This window comes from Fulmarus glacialis, unplaced genomic scaffold (genome assembly GCF_000690835.1).
Source record: "Fulmarus glacialis isolate BGI_N327 unplaced genomic scaffold, ASM69083v1 scaffold37272, whole genome shotgun sequence".
Lineage (NCBI taxonomy): Eukaryota > Metazoa > Chordata > Aves > Procellariiformes > Procellariidae > Fulmarus > Fulmarus glacialis.
The window spans coordinates 18,569-34,822 of record NW_009196608.1 but is presented as its reverse complement, the minus strand read 5'-3'; the positions used below and the strand labels follow the sequence as shown (position 1 = coordinate 34,822).

At 39.4% G+C, this 16,254-nt stretch overlaps 1 protein-coding gene across 1 annotated transcript in view; it reads left to right on the top strand.

Moving 5' to 3' along the window:
• PTPN13 (protein tyrosine phosphatase, non-receptor type 13 (APO-1/CD95 (Fas)-associated phosphatase)) overlaps nt 1-16,254 on the top strand; it is a gene marked incomplete at both ends in the record, with an annotated part of 33,472 nt that overhangs the window by 1,916 nt on the left and 15,302 nt on the right. Inside the window, 14 exons of the mRNA XM_009572255.1 lie at nt 704-760; nt 1,987-2,079; nt 3,395-3,502; nt 4,265-4,396; nt 4,805-5,271; nt 6,269-6,412; nt 8,328-8,421; nt 9,248-9,333; nt 10,204-10,366; nt 11,287-11,501; nt 11,591-11,689; nt 13,196-13,554; nt 13,750-13,924; nt 15,213-15,371. Coding sequence (XP_009570550.1) covers nt 704-760; nt 1,987-2,079; nt 3,395-3,502; nt 4,265-4,396; nt 4,805-5,271; nt 6,269-6,412; nt 8,328-8,421; nt 9,248-9,333; nt 10,204-10,366; nt 11,287-11,501; nt 11,591-11,689; nt 13,196-13,554; nt 13,750-13,924; nt 15,213-15,371 — 2,351 coding nt within the window. The remainder of the gene's footprint in view (nt 1-703; nt 761-1,986; nt 2,080-3,394; nt 3,503-4,264; nt 4,397-4,804; nt 5,272-6,268; nt 6,413-8,327; nt 8,422-9,247; nt 9,334-10,203; nt 10,367-11,286; nt 11,502-11,590; nt 11,690-13,195; nt 13,555-13,749; nt 13,925-15,212; nt 15,372-16,254) is intronic.

The following is a 16,254-nucleotide window of genomic DNA, read 5'->3' as shown; positions in this document are numbered from 1 at the left end:
GCTGAATCATGTTGCCTGTGCTGGGGGACACACATTCTTTGCATGATGAAACTCATCAGCTGAAACTTTAGGGTTCAGAGGTTTGGAAAAGGCCAGGACTGCCTTCCTAAGAAGTTTAAATTATCTTACCTCATTTACTTTTATAACTTAGTACATTTATTATTTTATCCTCTTTAAAGTATGGCCGTATTTGCTTGGCATTGATCATTCCAAAGAAAATATGATTCTATATGCAAACCAATTTAAATAGAAATACTTTGTTCAAATTCCTTGTTACTGCAGCAATTTATTTGTTACTGTACAAGATCTTATAAGACTCCTGTTGTGTTGGTTTATTAGATTAGGCATATTCATCCAATCCTGTTAGAAAATTTAGGCTTTGGCTTAGTTTCTTAAAGATCCATTAATTTTATCTGAAGTTAATAATGGTTGTAAAGGCCAAACTTCTGTCCTTCCTTTTAATTCTTTGCCTTTGCATGAGCTGCTATCTATCTGAACCTTGAACTACAACAAAAGTACATGAGGAATTTGGATTTCCTAATCCAAAACTACTTTCATGTTTATTCATTTTCAAAATAAGTAAGTAGTCTGATATTGTGAATGAGCTCATGTGTATTGTGTAAAGTTTGAAATACTTCCTGGTAGCTTTCGTATTAAAAATAAAAATTGATAACAATGTCTAATATTTCCATTCATGTCACAGGCGTTAGCATGAATACTTCGGGAAACCTTCCATCATCGATGCTGTTAAAAGAGAGTGGTAAGTTGATAAATAATAATTCAGACTGTTCCACCTGTCCTGTTTCTTCACTATTCTTAAATCAAATACCTCTCCCAGTTAGTTGGATAGAACCTTTTCCTAAATACAACACCTAATATTTCTTTTGGATTGCTTCTTGAGGGAGATTTTGACATCTGTGTGTAATATTTTTCAAATATGAATAGTGTCTGTTTAGTTTGAGACTTGAAGGGTGCTATTACCCAACATACCATGCTCTTCAAAGCTCATTTCCTTTACTCATGAGGTTACTGGTTCTGTAGAACCCGAGAAGACTGTGTTTTCTTTTTAGTTCTTTTACTCTTTAGGTTTGACTTGGTTTTGTGGGAGAAAAACTCCTTCTCCAGGTGGTGCACTCTGTTGCACTCTTGCATCACTGTTTTCTGCTTGTACCAGTGTGCAGAGCTCAGTAGGTTTCTGCCGTTATGGAATTGCATGTTCCACTTAGGGCAAAAGTATGCCAGGCACTCCAGACCAAATGAGTTGTTATCTTCTCTAGGTAGCAAATTCATGAGTTCAGGCTTACAATATGTTGGCGTTTCGTGAAGTTTCAGGAGATTGGTTTTTTCCCAATCATGCTCCTTCTGTCTCTTAAATGCCTGGGTCTACTTCAGCCTGTTGGGAACCCTCAGGAGTCACGTAAATCTGTTGTGAGGGTGTTCAGATTTTGGAAGAGGCAAAATCAACAGCCTGTGGAGTTGCAAATGAGGAATATATTTAAACAAGATAGGTTTTAGTAGATGTTTCTAATGTTGGTTGTTTTTTAATGAAGGAGCACCATTAAGAGAACTCACTGAGTAACCTTTTAGTAACTTCGTATAATAAGCCTCAGTTTCACTTTTAACAACATGCTTATGTCCTGCTGACCTGAGCAGGGCACGTAAACACAGATCTAAATACTTTGCTGAACTGAGACTAATAAATTTGAAGATTCTAGGGCTCAGTTGTGTTGTGATTCCAAGATACTCAGCTAGGTGCGTTTCTTAGGAGGAATAAAAGATTTTAACTGCTGAAGGTGGGAGAGAGTTATAACAGTGGTGTGGGTTTTTTTATTTGGACATGGCTTGGAAGATGAAAGTTGGACCCACTAGTTCAGAACAGCTTGTCAGGTTATTAGAGAAGTAATCTTTTTAATGGAATAGAACTTCAACACAAACCTGAAGGGGAGCATTCAGGTAGTGTCTGATCACGAAATGTTGGCTTTTCAGTTGACTCTCTGCAAACAACACAGAACAGAGTTGCCTCACCAGAAAGAGAGATCACTTTGGTGAACTTGAAAAAGGATGAAAAATTGGGCTTAGGTAAGTGGCTTTAAAATTGTTGTTGTCATGTGTGCTCCCAGAAGCCAAAAACAAAATAAAGTTTTCTGGTCTGTATTTAAGTATTTATTGTAGGACTGAGGTGCAGACAGTAGCTGGATTTTGAAGATGCTGAAGCCTGGACTTACTTGGTAGTGCCTGCTACTGATTTGTTGAGTGATGTTAAGCAACTCTGTTTCTCAGTTTTTTCATTTTGTACATGTAGGATAATATTGTGAACTAGTCATCCTAAAAGTTGACCATTAAAGTTCATCTCTGTGTTCAGGTACAAGCTTTTTGTCTATGTGGACACCTCGCAGCTGTGACAGCTTGAAGGCTTTAAACAAAAAGAAGACATTATAAAGCCATTATGAGCTAATTGTGGAGTGTTTTTCTTACTCTTATAATATCATCAGATGGAACACTAATTTGAGGTTTAAAGAGCCTGGAAGATGAGATATTTGCATTCCATTCCTCCTTCTACTGCTGAGTTTTTTCATAAACCCACATAATTTTTCCCTGTATGAGTAATGAATAATTTGGTGTCAGTATTGTGCTTTAGGGAGGCTCTCTAAAGTGTCCTTAAGGACATTGTTCTGTCATTCAAAATAGGACTGTTGCGTAAATTTGAAGAGGGGAAAAAGCCTACAAGACAATAACATTTAGTGTTTACCCTACACAGTAACTTAAGAGTTGACCAAAAAGGAAAGAAATTCACATGAAATGCACCGTTTATTCTCTTCCTTCCCCATGCAATCTGTGGTACTTTGCTGTTTTAACTAGAATAGAGAAGACTTGATATCTTCTATTTTCTTTTTTTTTCATCTTGAACATCCTTCCCAGGTTTACCTGGTAGAATTAGCAGAAACAGATTAGAAGCCTTAAAAGAAAATGGAGAGTTGAAAAACTCAGTTCTTAAGACCAGGGTCAAACATTTACGTGAAGCATCTAACAATGGAGAAAACCAGAAAGTTTTAAGTAAGAGAAAATACATTTCATCTGGTCAGCGCATGTACATTTAATGTCATCTGTTTGTGCGTGTGTTTCTCTTGCCACAGTTGCCTTCTGTAGCCTTTGCTGGAGTTTTCTGGGAAGCCAGCTAGACAAAGTCTGAATCACTTGCTCAAAAACAGAGAATGCAATAAAGCTTAATCAAAAAAGCTTTGCCATTTACTTTCACGTAGACTTCTTTGAGATGTATAGTTTTCTTTTACTTTACATTTATTAGTTTTTGTCCGTTCTGAAATATGGACTTGTGTTGCATTAAGTTACACTGTGATCACTGACATTTTTGCCTGCTCTTGGCCTTTTTTAATAGGCTTTCAAATAGTTGGCGGAGAGAAGACGGGGAAACTTGATCTGGGAATTTTTATTCATTCAGTTATTCCCGGAGGGCCAGCTGATTTGGAAGGATCTCTAAAACCAGGTGAATAGTGTAAATAAGAAGAGATGTATATATGAAAGAAAAGGCCAAGCACGTATGTCGTACCATTCCCATCTATGGCTGCGGGCATCAGTCCCTTACAAATGCTGACCTTCAGTTACCTTCTGGATAATTTCTGAAAACCGGTGATACTTCTTTGTTAAACTATACGAAAACAAAAATAATTCGAATCAAAGTAAAAATGATAAAGCTTGAAGTAGCAGAAGATTAAAGTAAAGGATAAAGATAAGGGCTTTATTTGCTATTGTCTCTCTATAGATGCTTTGTAATTTCAATTTTTTAAAACTCCAAATCCATACTTTGATTTTGGAAAAAGTGAATATAACCATATGGCTACTATACCGGGGGGGGGCGGGTTTGAAGTGGGGGGAGAAAGAAAATTTATTTTATTTAATATCTGCTTTTTTTTTTCTTTTCATTTTAGTCTGTGCCTTGAACTGAACTGTGTATTGCTTATTTCACTTCTTGATTTTTGATTTTGAATCCATTTTTCTTACAGCAGAAGAGAAGGTAGAAATCATAATATGAAAAGGTTTGGCAGGTTTAAAAAGAGAAAATATTCATAACCAGTTCTTGTCTTTTTGTTTTTTTTAATGATTAGGGTTCCCTATTACAGCATCACTTGAATTTTAGTAGTTTTTAATCCATGCATTGTGTAGAGATTTTCAGACCTGTACTCCACATTCTCACTGATGGATAAAAATGTAGATGTTAGACTGTATCTGAACAAACCCTTTTGTGCAGGACACCGACTAATATCTGTAAATAGCACAAGTTTAGAAGGCGTCAGCCATCATGCAGCATTAGAAATTTTGGAGAATGCACCTGAAGACGTGACACTTGTTATCTCTCAGCCCAAGGACAAGCTATCCAAAGGTACGGAGAGAAATATTCCTTATTATTATTAAAGAGTTGTTCTTTGAGTTTGAGCACTCTGTCTTCTCTGACACCTTTTGTAAAGTACTTTCTGTGTTTCTTTAAAATTACTAATCTAATCAACTGAGATAGCCATAAAACATCACCTTAACTGCAGTCACTTCTGTAAGCGACCCTAGCTAATGTATGCTAGCTGAAATGCTTGAAATTGTGTTCTGAGACTGAATGAAGTAGTGTGTTACGGTAACCTTTGGTTCAGGACACACCAGTTGCATTGTAAACAGAAAGTGTTCTGCATAATATGAACAGGTAAAACCTCACGTGGTTGTAAGCTGAGGAATCTGCAGTGTCATACTGCAGATAAGATGTTACCAGCTACTGATGATTGTCTTGTCTCCTGGTTTTCAGCATCGTCTAACACTGCACACATCGGCAATGGAACCAGGGGTTATTTAAGGAGGCCATCATCGGTGCAGGACAATGAGGCAGAGTCCTCTTCGGAAGAACACAGCCAGTCCCATGGTCACCAGAGACCTGTTTCAGGGAGTTTGTCTGGTTTGTCGGGAGGCAAGCGGGATGGAAGTGTGAGCTCCCAGGATTCCAGAACCGAGAGTGCCAGCCTGTCTCAGAGCCAGACAGCCAGCTTCTTCGGCAAACATGCAAGTGGTAGAGCCCAGCAGGATCCTCAGCGTTACAGTGATTCCCAGTCTGGGCTTTCTAAAATGAACGAGAAGAGAAGATCCTTATCTGACAGTACTCGAGCAAAAAATAAAAGACCTGGGGTAGTGGAGTCTGTGGAATATTCTGACCGAGGGGATTCTGACATGGATGAAGCAACTTACTCCAGCAGTCAGGAGCAACAGCCAGCTAAAAAGGCATAGTATATATATATGAATATTACCCATCAGTGTAATAGTGGTAGTGAAATAGCTGACTGTGGGTGTGAATAAGGTGAAAGGATGTTGGGGAGGGACAGCCTAGCCTGCAGCTTATCCTTCTAAAGGCAAATGCTAATAGTTAATTTCTAATAATTTGGTGATTTTGTTCAAAATAAATGGAGAAAATCAATCCTCTAACTTGAAACAACTTCCCAGCTTTCCAATGTTACGAGATGGGCATGTCTTAGTAGAGGCAGATTGTGCTTTGGGATGAATGTATAGTGCATTTGTTGATTCTGTAGAAAAACTCCTTTCAATTCTGTGTTTTTGTCCAATATGATCATAGTCTAGTGAGCACCCCTAGAGGTAAGTTTATTCACCTGGCAGATAAATTAAGTTTTTCCTAGATTAAAGTAGTAGTGATGCATCTGGAATAGGTAGCAGCAGAACTTACTGTCTTTTGGGATTGATCTAATCCATGGAAAACTGCTCTTGTGTAGTGAAGTTCAGCAGTGAGCCATGCTCTGAACAGAGACAGCTTGCTGCTTCACCTTTCTGAAAGTACACAATGGCAAGTACTACAAATTAATTACTAACTTGCGGTGATTCCTCTTTTCAGCTGATGGAGGTTATTCAATCAAGTTGTGGCAGCTCCTGCAAATTAATCCGACAGACCCTAGGCTGCTGTAATACTGAAGTACTATAGTTTCTGTGTTCTGTGACCAACTCATTTTGACAATAAAGACTTGGCTGCTGAAGGCCAAGTATATTTCTCTGCTAAGCCTGTTCAATGGCAGCAATGAAAGAGTTAAAACAATGAGCCTTATGAGTCTTACTAATTGGTACTTTGCCATGTGGACTCCTTTTGACTGCATGTGACACAAAAACACACCCTTTAGGGTCTTAACTGTAAACTTCTGTTCTAATGGCAAATCATTTTCTCTTTTTGTTTTGTTTGTTTCTGTTTCTTCTTTTTTTTTTTTTTTTAATAAAGGAATCTTCCTCAGCAAATACAGCAAACAAAATGAATTCTAAAAAGGTTACTGCAACAATTCTTAAACCTGGAGATATCTTTGAGGTTGAACTAGCCAAAAAAGATAACGGCTTGGGAATAAGTGTCACGGTACTGTTTGACAAGGTTTTTAGATGTTTTCTCTTTTTCTCTACTCCCAGCAACCCATTAAATTGCTAAATTACAAGGAAGCAAAATATTTACTGGAGTCACTGTTAAGTGTATAGTTTCACTGATGTCTGATTAATCTTACCAAAGCTGAAAAGTAATACTATTTTATATCCCTTTTCTTGTCATCTGCCCTTTAAGTAACTTGTTTGTTGTTTTATGGTGGAGCCCCAAAGTCCTAACAGAATCTTATCACAGACGCTGCTTTGTGAGTACAAAAAGCAAGATGGTCTTTGTCCCTTGCTACCTAATAATGTGGCAAATTTACAAGGGAGAGAAATAAGACCTTCCCTGACTGGCATCGCAGGCAGCGGAAGTGGTAGTGTTACTTAAGAGTGTCTATGCATGTCCACACACATACACCATGTTCGGTGTTCTCCCTCTGCTGGATAAAAGGCAGAAAGCAAAAAAACCTACTTAAATCCAAATAAGACCTGGCTGACACTGCTTTCTTGCAATACGAGACAGAAATGTATTTTTAATGGACTAATTTCTCTTCGGGCTATAAAATTTTGAAGGTAGTTTATGTTTAGGGCCTGCCGTACTGCAGAGTGGCACTTCAGGGGAGAAGAGAATGGTTTATAACTGAGATGCACACATTTTTCACTGCTCCTGTTCTTGTATTGTGTTCAAAAATATATTTTGGTATTTTAATATTCAAATATCTCCGATCACTGGTCTACACGGTAATTTGAAAAAGGAAAACTTGCTTAAATTATAACAATAGAGAGCAGTTATTAGTTGTAGTTCAAAACTGGTGGCTTTCACTGGCTGTTTGTACCTAAAACTAAATTGGCCTTTTCCCAAATGTGGCCATACAGATAGGCATGTAGGTGCAGTGTCAATTCGCAAGCCTAGCACTGTTTTCATATATATGGCTAGTATTGTAAGAGGAGCAGAATCAAATTCTATTATTTTAGCATCCCAGTCTATTCAAAGTCATATTGCTTTGTCAAGCTTATAACTTGAGACAGCTGGAAGAACTTGATTGAATAGCATCAAGCCTGCTGTATGTGTGCATTGGCTTTGTAGAAAACGTTAGAAGACGCCAACCGATGCAAAGATTTCCCTTAAAGAATGACCAAATGGTATCTTCATTGACCTTTCCTTTTTCAGCCTCCATTCTGCCCCTTGCATTGCTATCCTTTACAGTAGTGAAAAAGGTGTTTTAAGTTTTCATATGTAATGCTGTGTGCTTTGGGAGTGATCATTAATACACTGTTGGTCTCCCTCTTCCCTCTAAGTTTGTGGAGAAGCACTGATAATGCAGCAGTGAGCCAGAATCATGCAATGGTTTGGGTTGGAAGAGACCTTTAAAGATTATTTAGTCCAACCCCCCCTGCAATGAGCAGAAAGGCTAAGGCCCTCCAAAAACAATGCCATTTGAGCTTGAGCAAATTTTTTCAGCTTAGACCTTCAAACTTGTATGAGCTGAGAGAAAGCAGCGCTCCTTAGTTTCCTGTTACATCAAAGAGGGTGTATTGGAGTAGGACACTGCATGGGTATGAATCTTCTGCTTTGGCATGCTGTGCTCTCACACATCTCTGAGCTTTGATATGCATGCAAGGATGTAAAGTCCAGCATAATGCAGACATGTTTCTGCTGAAGGACATTTATTTGTTTTGGGTGCATTTGCATTGTGATGCATCATGTTTTTACAATCTTCCCACCCCAACTTAATGTGTAATAAATTGCATGACTGCGAAAACATGCTTTGTGTAACATTTTGGTTTTGATAGTTTGGCTGTTCTTTTTACATGCCAGTAGCCCAAGTGCTTCCTGAGTACAGTTCTCCTTGTGTGACACTGTGTTTAATTACTAAGTATTCTAACCGCAAAAAGACTAACAAATCCTATTTTTGCTTTCTATTTAGGGCGGTGTAAATACTAGCATAAGGCATGGTGGTATTTATGTGAAAGCGATTATTCCTAAGGGAGCAGCAGAAGCAGATGGCAGAATAGAAAAAGGTAGTATTTCAGTTCTTTCAGTTGGGACTCTTAATGTGAAAAAAGGGCAGATAACTCTCTGTGGTGGACTTGATGATACACTGTGGCCTAGAAGCTAGGAACTCTGTTTGCCTCCTTTCAGTGTACCTTTTTCACTGGGAAGAAGAGCTGTTTTTCCAAGCTGCTGCATTTGCAGTTGTCATTTTAAATATTGCCTTGATAGCTAATTCTGCAGGTGAAGATTGAAAAAAGTGTAGAACAACTGCAGAACCAACAGAAAACAGAGACTGTGGAGGGGAAAAATAGGAGATAAGCTGCAGGTTTTGTTTTTTTTTTTTTTCTAGTGCAGCCTGTGTTAATGGAGAACACTTCTCTGTTCCAGCCATGGAGAGAGAGGGCTTTGTATTATTTGTGGCCTTCTTGTTTGGCATCCTGGGCAACTCAATGCATAAAAATCACTGCAATTGTTACAGCTTTTCTTGTTTGTAAGTGAGGCCACATTCTTCACTGAAGTGAGAATTCCCACTGTAGACGAAGATTTGTTTTTAATGAAGAGTCTGAGCTTTGTGGCAGGCTATCATTCTGATGGTTAACACTAGCTTTGACATGGGGTTATCCCATAGAATCATAGAATCAGTTAGGTTGGAAAAGACCTTTAAGATCATTGAGTCCAACCATATAGTTTAGTTGCAAGGTTCTCTTCTTGACTCAGAGTATGAAGGGGAGGGAGAATTTACTTCAATAACTGCCCTTGTTAGCTGAGACTTGAAGGTTTCTGTGCATCATATATGTTTTATAGATGATGTTCTGCCTACTTTTTCTTAAATTAGTAATCAATCATTTGTAGGTGACCGTGTGCTCTCCGTCAATGGGATTAGTTTGGAAGGTGCTACCCATAAGCAAGCTGTTGAAACGCTGAGAAACACTGGGCAGGTAAGTGGCTGCTAGTGCTACTCCTATCTGTAGTAAACCAGATCTTCATGAGTGAAAAGAGGTAAAGGAACCCGAAGACTGGAATTCTCCCCAGTGTCCTGGTTGCTTTAGGTGTGCTTTCTTAGGCTCCTTGGCTTCCTGGGCCTTGAGCCTCACTGCCCACCCTAATGAAATTCTGGCTTTGTGTGCGGGTGAGAGGTCTGCATGGAATTGGTTTCTCATTGTCCCTGGGCTTCATAGGAAGGAAGCCCAGGTGCACGGGTTGGAAAGCAGCTGTAGCAGCACGCTACAGACGGGTCCCAAATCTGAACCACTGAGGAGGAAGGGGCATCCATATTTGCAGCTGTGTTTGCATGCTGTGTCGGTAGCTTTACTTGAGTCTTGGCCTTTTTGGATAGTGCTTGATTCTGTCAGTGGTGTCTCCTCATTTGATAGAGCTATTTATGGCAGCTGATTCATACGTGGAAGTACATGTACACCTGAAAATAATCAGTGAATGTACACATTCAGAGCTGCTAAGGACTCTATTTGTGCTCACTTTATAAAATGCTTTTAACGCTATTGCCTGTATGCATGTGAAAATGACACGGTCTTTGACACTTCTTAACCCCCTCACAGCCTTATTGGAAGAAAACCCTTTCTTACTCTTGTGTTGGCAAGTGTCTTGCAAGTCCGTTAGTGTATTTTGGAGGTTGTTACTTACAGCCCTTAAAATAAGGAACAAATGGAGGATGTATGGGGAGGGAGGTGTCTATAAAGTTTGCTGCTTGTAATACTTAGGACCCTGACAAGTTAGAAAGAAACATGTACTCTAGACTGTACTATCTCCATGACTGTTGCCAGTAACTGGAGAATGTTTCATCTCTTTAGGTGGTGCATCTGCTGTTGGAAAAAGGTCAGCTTTCAGTGGCCAAGGTTCATGCTCCAGTAACACCACAATGCACGCCTCCAAATCAGGTGGGGCAATGTGAGCCACAGGAGAAACCAGCGACAAAAACTACAAATGCCAAAGATTACAGCTTTGTCACTGCAGGTCAGGTCACATAGGACAATTGTCTGAACTTTCAAAGCATCCTTTAGTTTTTATAATATTTTTCTTCAAATTTTCTGTAGAATAGAAAGACAGACGGGAGAAAGAGCTGGTAGGAATCTACTGAGCCCTTGCACATAATGCAGTCTCTTCCTTTTTGTGCTGTTGCATTTGTTTTTAAGATTTCCTTTCACATCTTGGTAACTCTGTTTAGTTACTATTAACTGTTTGCTCTTTCACTGTTCCTTCTTGTTTCCCAATTTCACCAGCCTTGCAAGCCAGGGCTGTAGCAAGGTTGGAGTAAAAGGGGTGCTGCTATCTCTGATGCTGCTGGGGAATGCCAAGGGGAGGTTAAGATACTCATATATAAATGAGAGCTTCTGTAGGTCCTACTGTTCCTGTCTAGGCAAGGGGAGACATTAAGATCTGGATGAAGAGAGAAGAGGGATTTGTGTAGCTGACTAGACGTTGGCATATTTTAGCTTCTCTTGCTGGAGACCTGTGAAAGTGGAGGGAAACCTACCCAGATGGGGAAACCACTGCAGATGCCTTTTGGTCTTCCTGCATGGGATTTATCCTGTCTGCCAGGAACTCCAGTTGCTGCTCTCAGTGGCCAGAAAGGTTATGTCACTCTGCTTTAACAGGCTCCTTAATGGACTTCCTGGGGAACAGTATTTTGGAGACACCCTGGCTTTCTGTATAGTGTGGATGTTGTCAGGGCAAGCCAGCAGACTGAGAAGTCATGATCAGCTTTTTGTCCTCTTTAACTTGGAGAGGTCTTTTAGATAACGCTTGTGTTCAGTAAAGTGGAAGAACTCTGTGAGGGGGAGAGTGCGCATTGTCATGTCTGGAGTAAGAGCGCCAGCCACTTTTTTCATGGCCAGCGTGCTGTAGAAAATAATAAGTTAACATTTCTTTTGCAGAGAACACATTTGAGGTAAAGCTGTTGAAGAATAGCTCAGGTCTTGGGTTCAGTTTCTGCCGTGAAGATAACCTTACCCCAGAGCAACTGGGCTCAACTATTGTGAGGGTGAAAAAGCTCTTCCCTGGGCAGCCCGCCGCAGAAAGTGGGCAGATAGAAATTGGGGACGTCATTCTGAAAGTGAATGGGGCATCGCTAAAGGGTTTATCCCAGCAGGTTTGTATCTTAGTAGTGAAACTCATGCGGTGGTAGTCCTGCAAGTCTTGGGGGTCTGTGTCTAATAATGAATCCCGCTGTGGCCACAGGAAGTCATTTCTGCTCTGAGGGGAACATCTCCAGAAGTCTCTCTTCTCCTTTGTCGGCCACCATGTGGTATACTACCAGACATCGATCCTTCTTTATTGGTAAGGTGTATGGCATATGACGTTTTTTTTTTTAATTTCTATTTGAAGGTTCATTTATTCAGTCTGGTGGGTGGGTTAGTTAAATGCAAGATGCAGATGGAAAGATGGGGAGGGTGCTCACAGAAACATGGTTCTTGTAGTAAATCCCTCAGGCATGTACTAAGCATTTTGTGGAAATGTGAAATAAATGCAGGGCTTTAATAATTTTTTTTTTTTCCTCCATTTTGTGGCTTAAGACATTGGAAATTGGCTTAATACACTGTTTCTGTGGCGGGGGTTTCTTTGCAGCCCAATGGTCTGAAGTTGATCTCAAATAGAAATTGGATATTTCTATAACGTATGTGAAGAATATTCTGCAAAACAGCAATTTGTCTGGTTTTGATGTAAAACCAGGGAAAAGATTGCCATATTTACTTACTGGAAATTAGAGGTATCCCAAAGAATATTTTCAAAATGCTCCAATACATAAATTGAAAGAACAGAAGGCCATTTTAGGACACTTGGAAGAAGTGGATATTAAATGTGTTTCAGCAAAAGAGTATGTAGAGGGGAATTTGCCTGAAAAGTAGGCTTTCCATAATACAGGAAAGTGTAAAACTAATGGAGACAAGTCTTCAATTTAAGTTATTTTAATATCATTTTCAAATAATAAAAACCATTCAAGTCTGATGACAGAAACCTAAACGTACAAATAACAAATTTAAGTGAAGTGAAAATTAGAGTAAGAGATAAGCAACTGAACAAACTAATAACACAAATAACTAGTCCTGCAATGAACCTGTTTGTGGTATGGAATAACTTTAATAAAACAGCACATATATTAAGAGAAAAAACAATAAACAGATGTTATAAACTTTTGTTTATAACATTATCACAGATTGGTGTGTTCATGAACACGAGAATTTGGCCATAAAAGCATAAATGAAGCTTTTAAACTTTGTGTGTCTGCAAGCTGACATCATTCTTAGGAATATGTGATTACTGGCAAAACTGTTCTTCATTCTCATGGGAGTTAACAACTTGGCTGAACAGTCTCCATTTGGCATAAATTATCATCATTTTTGTAGTCTGTTATGTAGCTTTTTCTTGAAAGCTTCCCTGTTTCCCTCCTGTGTGAGATTAGTTTGACTTCAGTTGCACTGTAAGCATCAGCAATGTGTTCTGTTTGGAAGGGATTTCATGGTAATTGCCTAGGTGACTGCTGGACATAGCTTAAAGGCATCTGTCATTAGGCTCTCTGAGGCTAAAGCCAAGAGTGTATTTGTTTTCCTTAGATGAATTTGCAGTTCTTTAGCGATATACGTTTCAAAATTTTGCACACTTTGTCTTGGCCAACATGCATTGAATTTGGTGAAACTGTGCTATGATACTTTTACACAGTTGAGGCAACATATAAATGGAAGGAGCCACTGACTAATTGCTTTTGGTAGTTTTATGCAGTCTTTGCAACTTTCTTTTGTCATCAAAAATGGGGTTTGATGAATTAAATGTCCTTGCTCTCTGTAGACTCCCATCCATTCACTCCAACAAGTATTTCCAGATGTCAGCAGAGAAGTTTCTGGTCCATCAAATGGTGAACAAGGTGACAGCTCGGATGAAAATGAAACTATTGATCTGAGCAAGAAAAGGCTAAAATCTCCCTCTAGAAGAGACAGCTACAGTGACAGCAGCAGGAGTGGTGATGAGGAGGTGATAGACTTGCCAGCACAGGTGGACCTTGGCTGGAGTTCTGCACTATACCAAACTTCAGATGAAGCTATGACACAGGCACATCAGTATGAGGCACACGGTGGTCAGGAGGAGGCTGTTCGCACCATCTTATATACTGATCAAGATGCTCCTAGCAAGTCAGAGCTTGAGGACAGGTATGCTGTTTATAATGATCCTCGTAATATTGTAGAAGGTGTTTATAAAAATAGTTTATTGGACCTATTCATAGAAATACTTTTTTTGTTTTGCTTTTTAGATCTGCATAATGTCAATATTGGTTCATATATTCATTTATGGGTGACGGCCACATTGTGCAAGCTGATCCTTGTTTTTTGCTTGTTTATCTGTAGTAATCTGCCATTGGATTTGCCGTTGATCCCAACCTGTAGAACTGTTCCTGATGTTACCACATCCGTTTTAATAAATGACTGTTACGCTACTCCTGCTTCTGAGCTGACTTCGCACCTGGGAGGAATGGATTCATTACTCAGCCAGTTGGAAAAAAATGCTGAAGAATATGAGCCAGTAATTTACTATTTCTGTCTTTCAGTAGCATAGATGTACCTACTGCTGTGGCCAACTGGAAGTTGTTTTAGCCATGGTATTGGGAGTGACTGGATAGAAGTTAGGCATATTAATTTACAAATGGGATAGTTGTAGGTTATACTTGCACTAACTTGGGCGTGTGCCTTATAAATTGCGCACATACCTGTGCTGTTTGTAACCAGTGAACTGCAGCTGCTCATACAAATGTCTGCAGAGTTGATGTATTTCCCTCTCCCAATGTGGAGGCATCCGTGTGTACATAGGTTGATGTGTATACGTCTATTTCGTGTGTCATTTCAGTCTGGAAAACTTGGCATTAAATATTTACCTACCTCTAAACCATGTACTCAGAGGAAGCTTAAATGGCAGATATCTTGCTTCTGCCCTGTTAGTTTTCTGTGTGATGGTTCAGAGATCAGAGGATAAATTGGGGCAGCAGGGACATCAGGAGACCCTGTTCTTTGCTACATTTATATCTATGAATCCCAAAGACTTTCTGCTCTGCTGCAAAATGCAGCATATTTTTGACTCTTCTGAAATAGCTTCTTGCCACCCCAGAAATGTGTTATGTATCAGAAGGGACTTCTGCTTCCATATCCTCACATAATCTATTCACAGATTGAAAAAAATGAAAATTGAGCATTGATATGTCTCAGTTGTGAGAGTCTTTCAGGTTAGAAAGCTATATACTCCATTTTGAGAAGAAACAAACTGTCCTTCTCTTAGTCCCTTCTTCAGAAGTTTTTCTCAAACCTTCCTGGTGTTCTTTGAGTTTCTATGCAAATAAGGCATATCTTTCAAATCAAAATTCATTCAAATTAAAACAGGCAAAACGTGTCCATGTGTTCAGTTCTGAGATAAGCTATGGTATTGTATCTCATTGTAGGAAGATACGTTCACCTGCTTTCTTCAGTTGAATAATTCCTGATGTGTTGTGTTATTTGAAAAATACAGAGCCTTTTTTATAAATGGCAGCTAGTTGAGGGTAAAATAAGGTGTTAGTTTTGGCATGTGCCTTCACAATTTTGTTTAGATCATAGGCCTTTGGCCCAAGGTTAGCTCCATGCAAAACAATAGTCTGTCTGAATTCATTAGAAATGCTTACTTGAAGCAGCTAAGCTGAGCCTGCTGAGACATGTGTCTTGGTGCTGTCCAGGCTTGTGTTCTGCTTAAATCAATAGGTAAATCAGTTGTGTATTTCTAACTGTCTTAAATTCTTCAATGCTTCAAATTGTTTGTGTTGTAAAGTGCTATTTTCTTCCCCTAGGAAGTAGAGCTCCGAGTCATTATGACAAAGTCGGAAAAGGGTAGTCTGGGTTTTACAGTGACCAAAGGTAACGATAACGTTGGCTGCTACATTCATGACATTGTTCAGGATCCTGCCAAAAGCGATGGGAGACTACGACCTGGAGACCGACTGATAAAAGTGAGAGAATTAATGTTTTCAGATACAGGGATTGCATGAAAAGGACAACTTCAAGTCAAAAAAAAAAAAGTAAACTCTGTTGTGGGCCAAAGGAAATGTGGTTAAGGAACAGAGGCATGCACCTTCTGAGAGACATAATTTGATAGCACTTAGACAAAAGAAATACAAGTATGAAAAGAGATTGCTGAAGGGAGTTATGGTATGTCCCACAGCTAAGCATGTGTGCAACCACTATTCATGATGGCAAAAAAATGGTTTAAAGAGAAAAGCATTCATAGATTAAATGAGATGGTTGCTCAAATATGTGGAGGAGTTGTTGGTCAAATACATCTATTGCTAGCATATTGTTAGGAAATAAATTTTAAGAGATTTGCTGTAGAAGAGTATCAGGTACATATCATGTGGTACAGGTGTTCATCATAGAATCATAAAATAGTTTGGGTTGGAAGGGACCTTTAAAGGACATCTATTCCAGCCCCCCTGCAATAAACAGGCACATCTTCGACTAGATCATGTTGCTCAGAGCCCCGTCCAACCTGACCTTGAATGTTTCCAGGGATGGGGCATCTACCACCTCTCTGGGCAACCTGCTTCAGTGTTTCACCACCCTCATTGTAAAAAATTTCTTCCTTGTATCTAATCTATATCTATCCTCTTTTATTTTAAAACCATTCCCCCTTGTCCTGGTGCAACAGGCCCTACTAAAAAGTTTGTCTCCGTCTTTCTTATAAGCCCTCTTTAAGTACTGATAGGCTGCAATAAGGTCTCCCTGAAGCCTTCTCTTCTCCAGGCTGAATAAGCCCAACTCCCTCAGCCTTTCCTCATAGGAGAGGCATTCCATCCCCCCGATTATTTTTGTGGCCCTCTGGAGCTGCTCCACCAG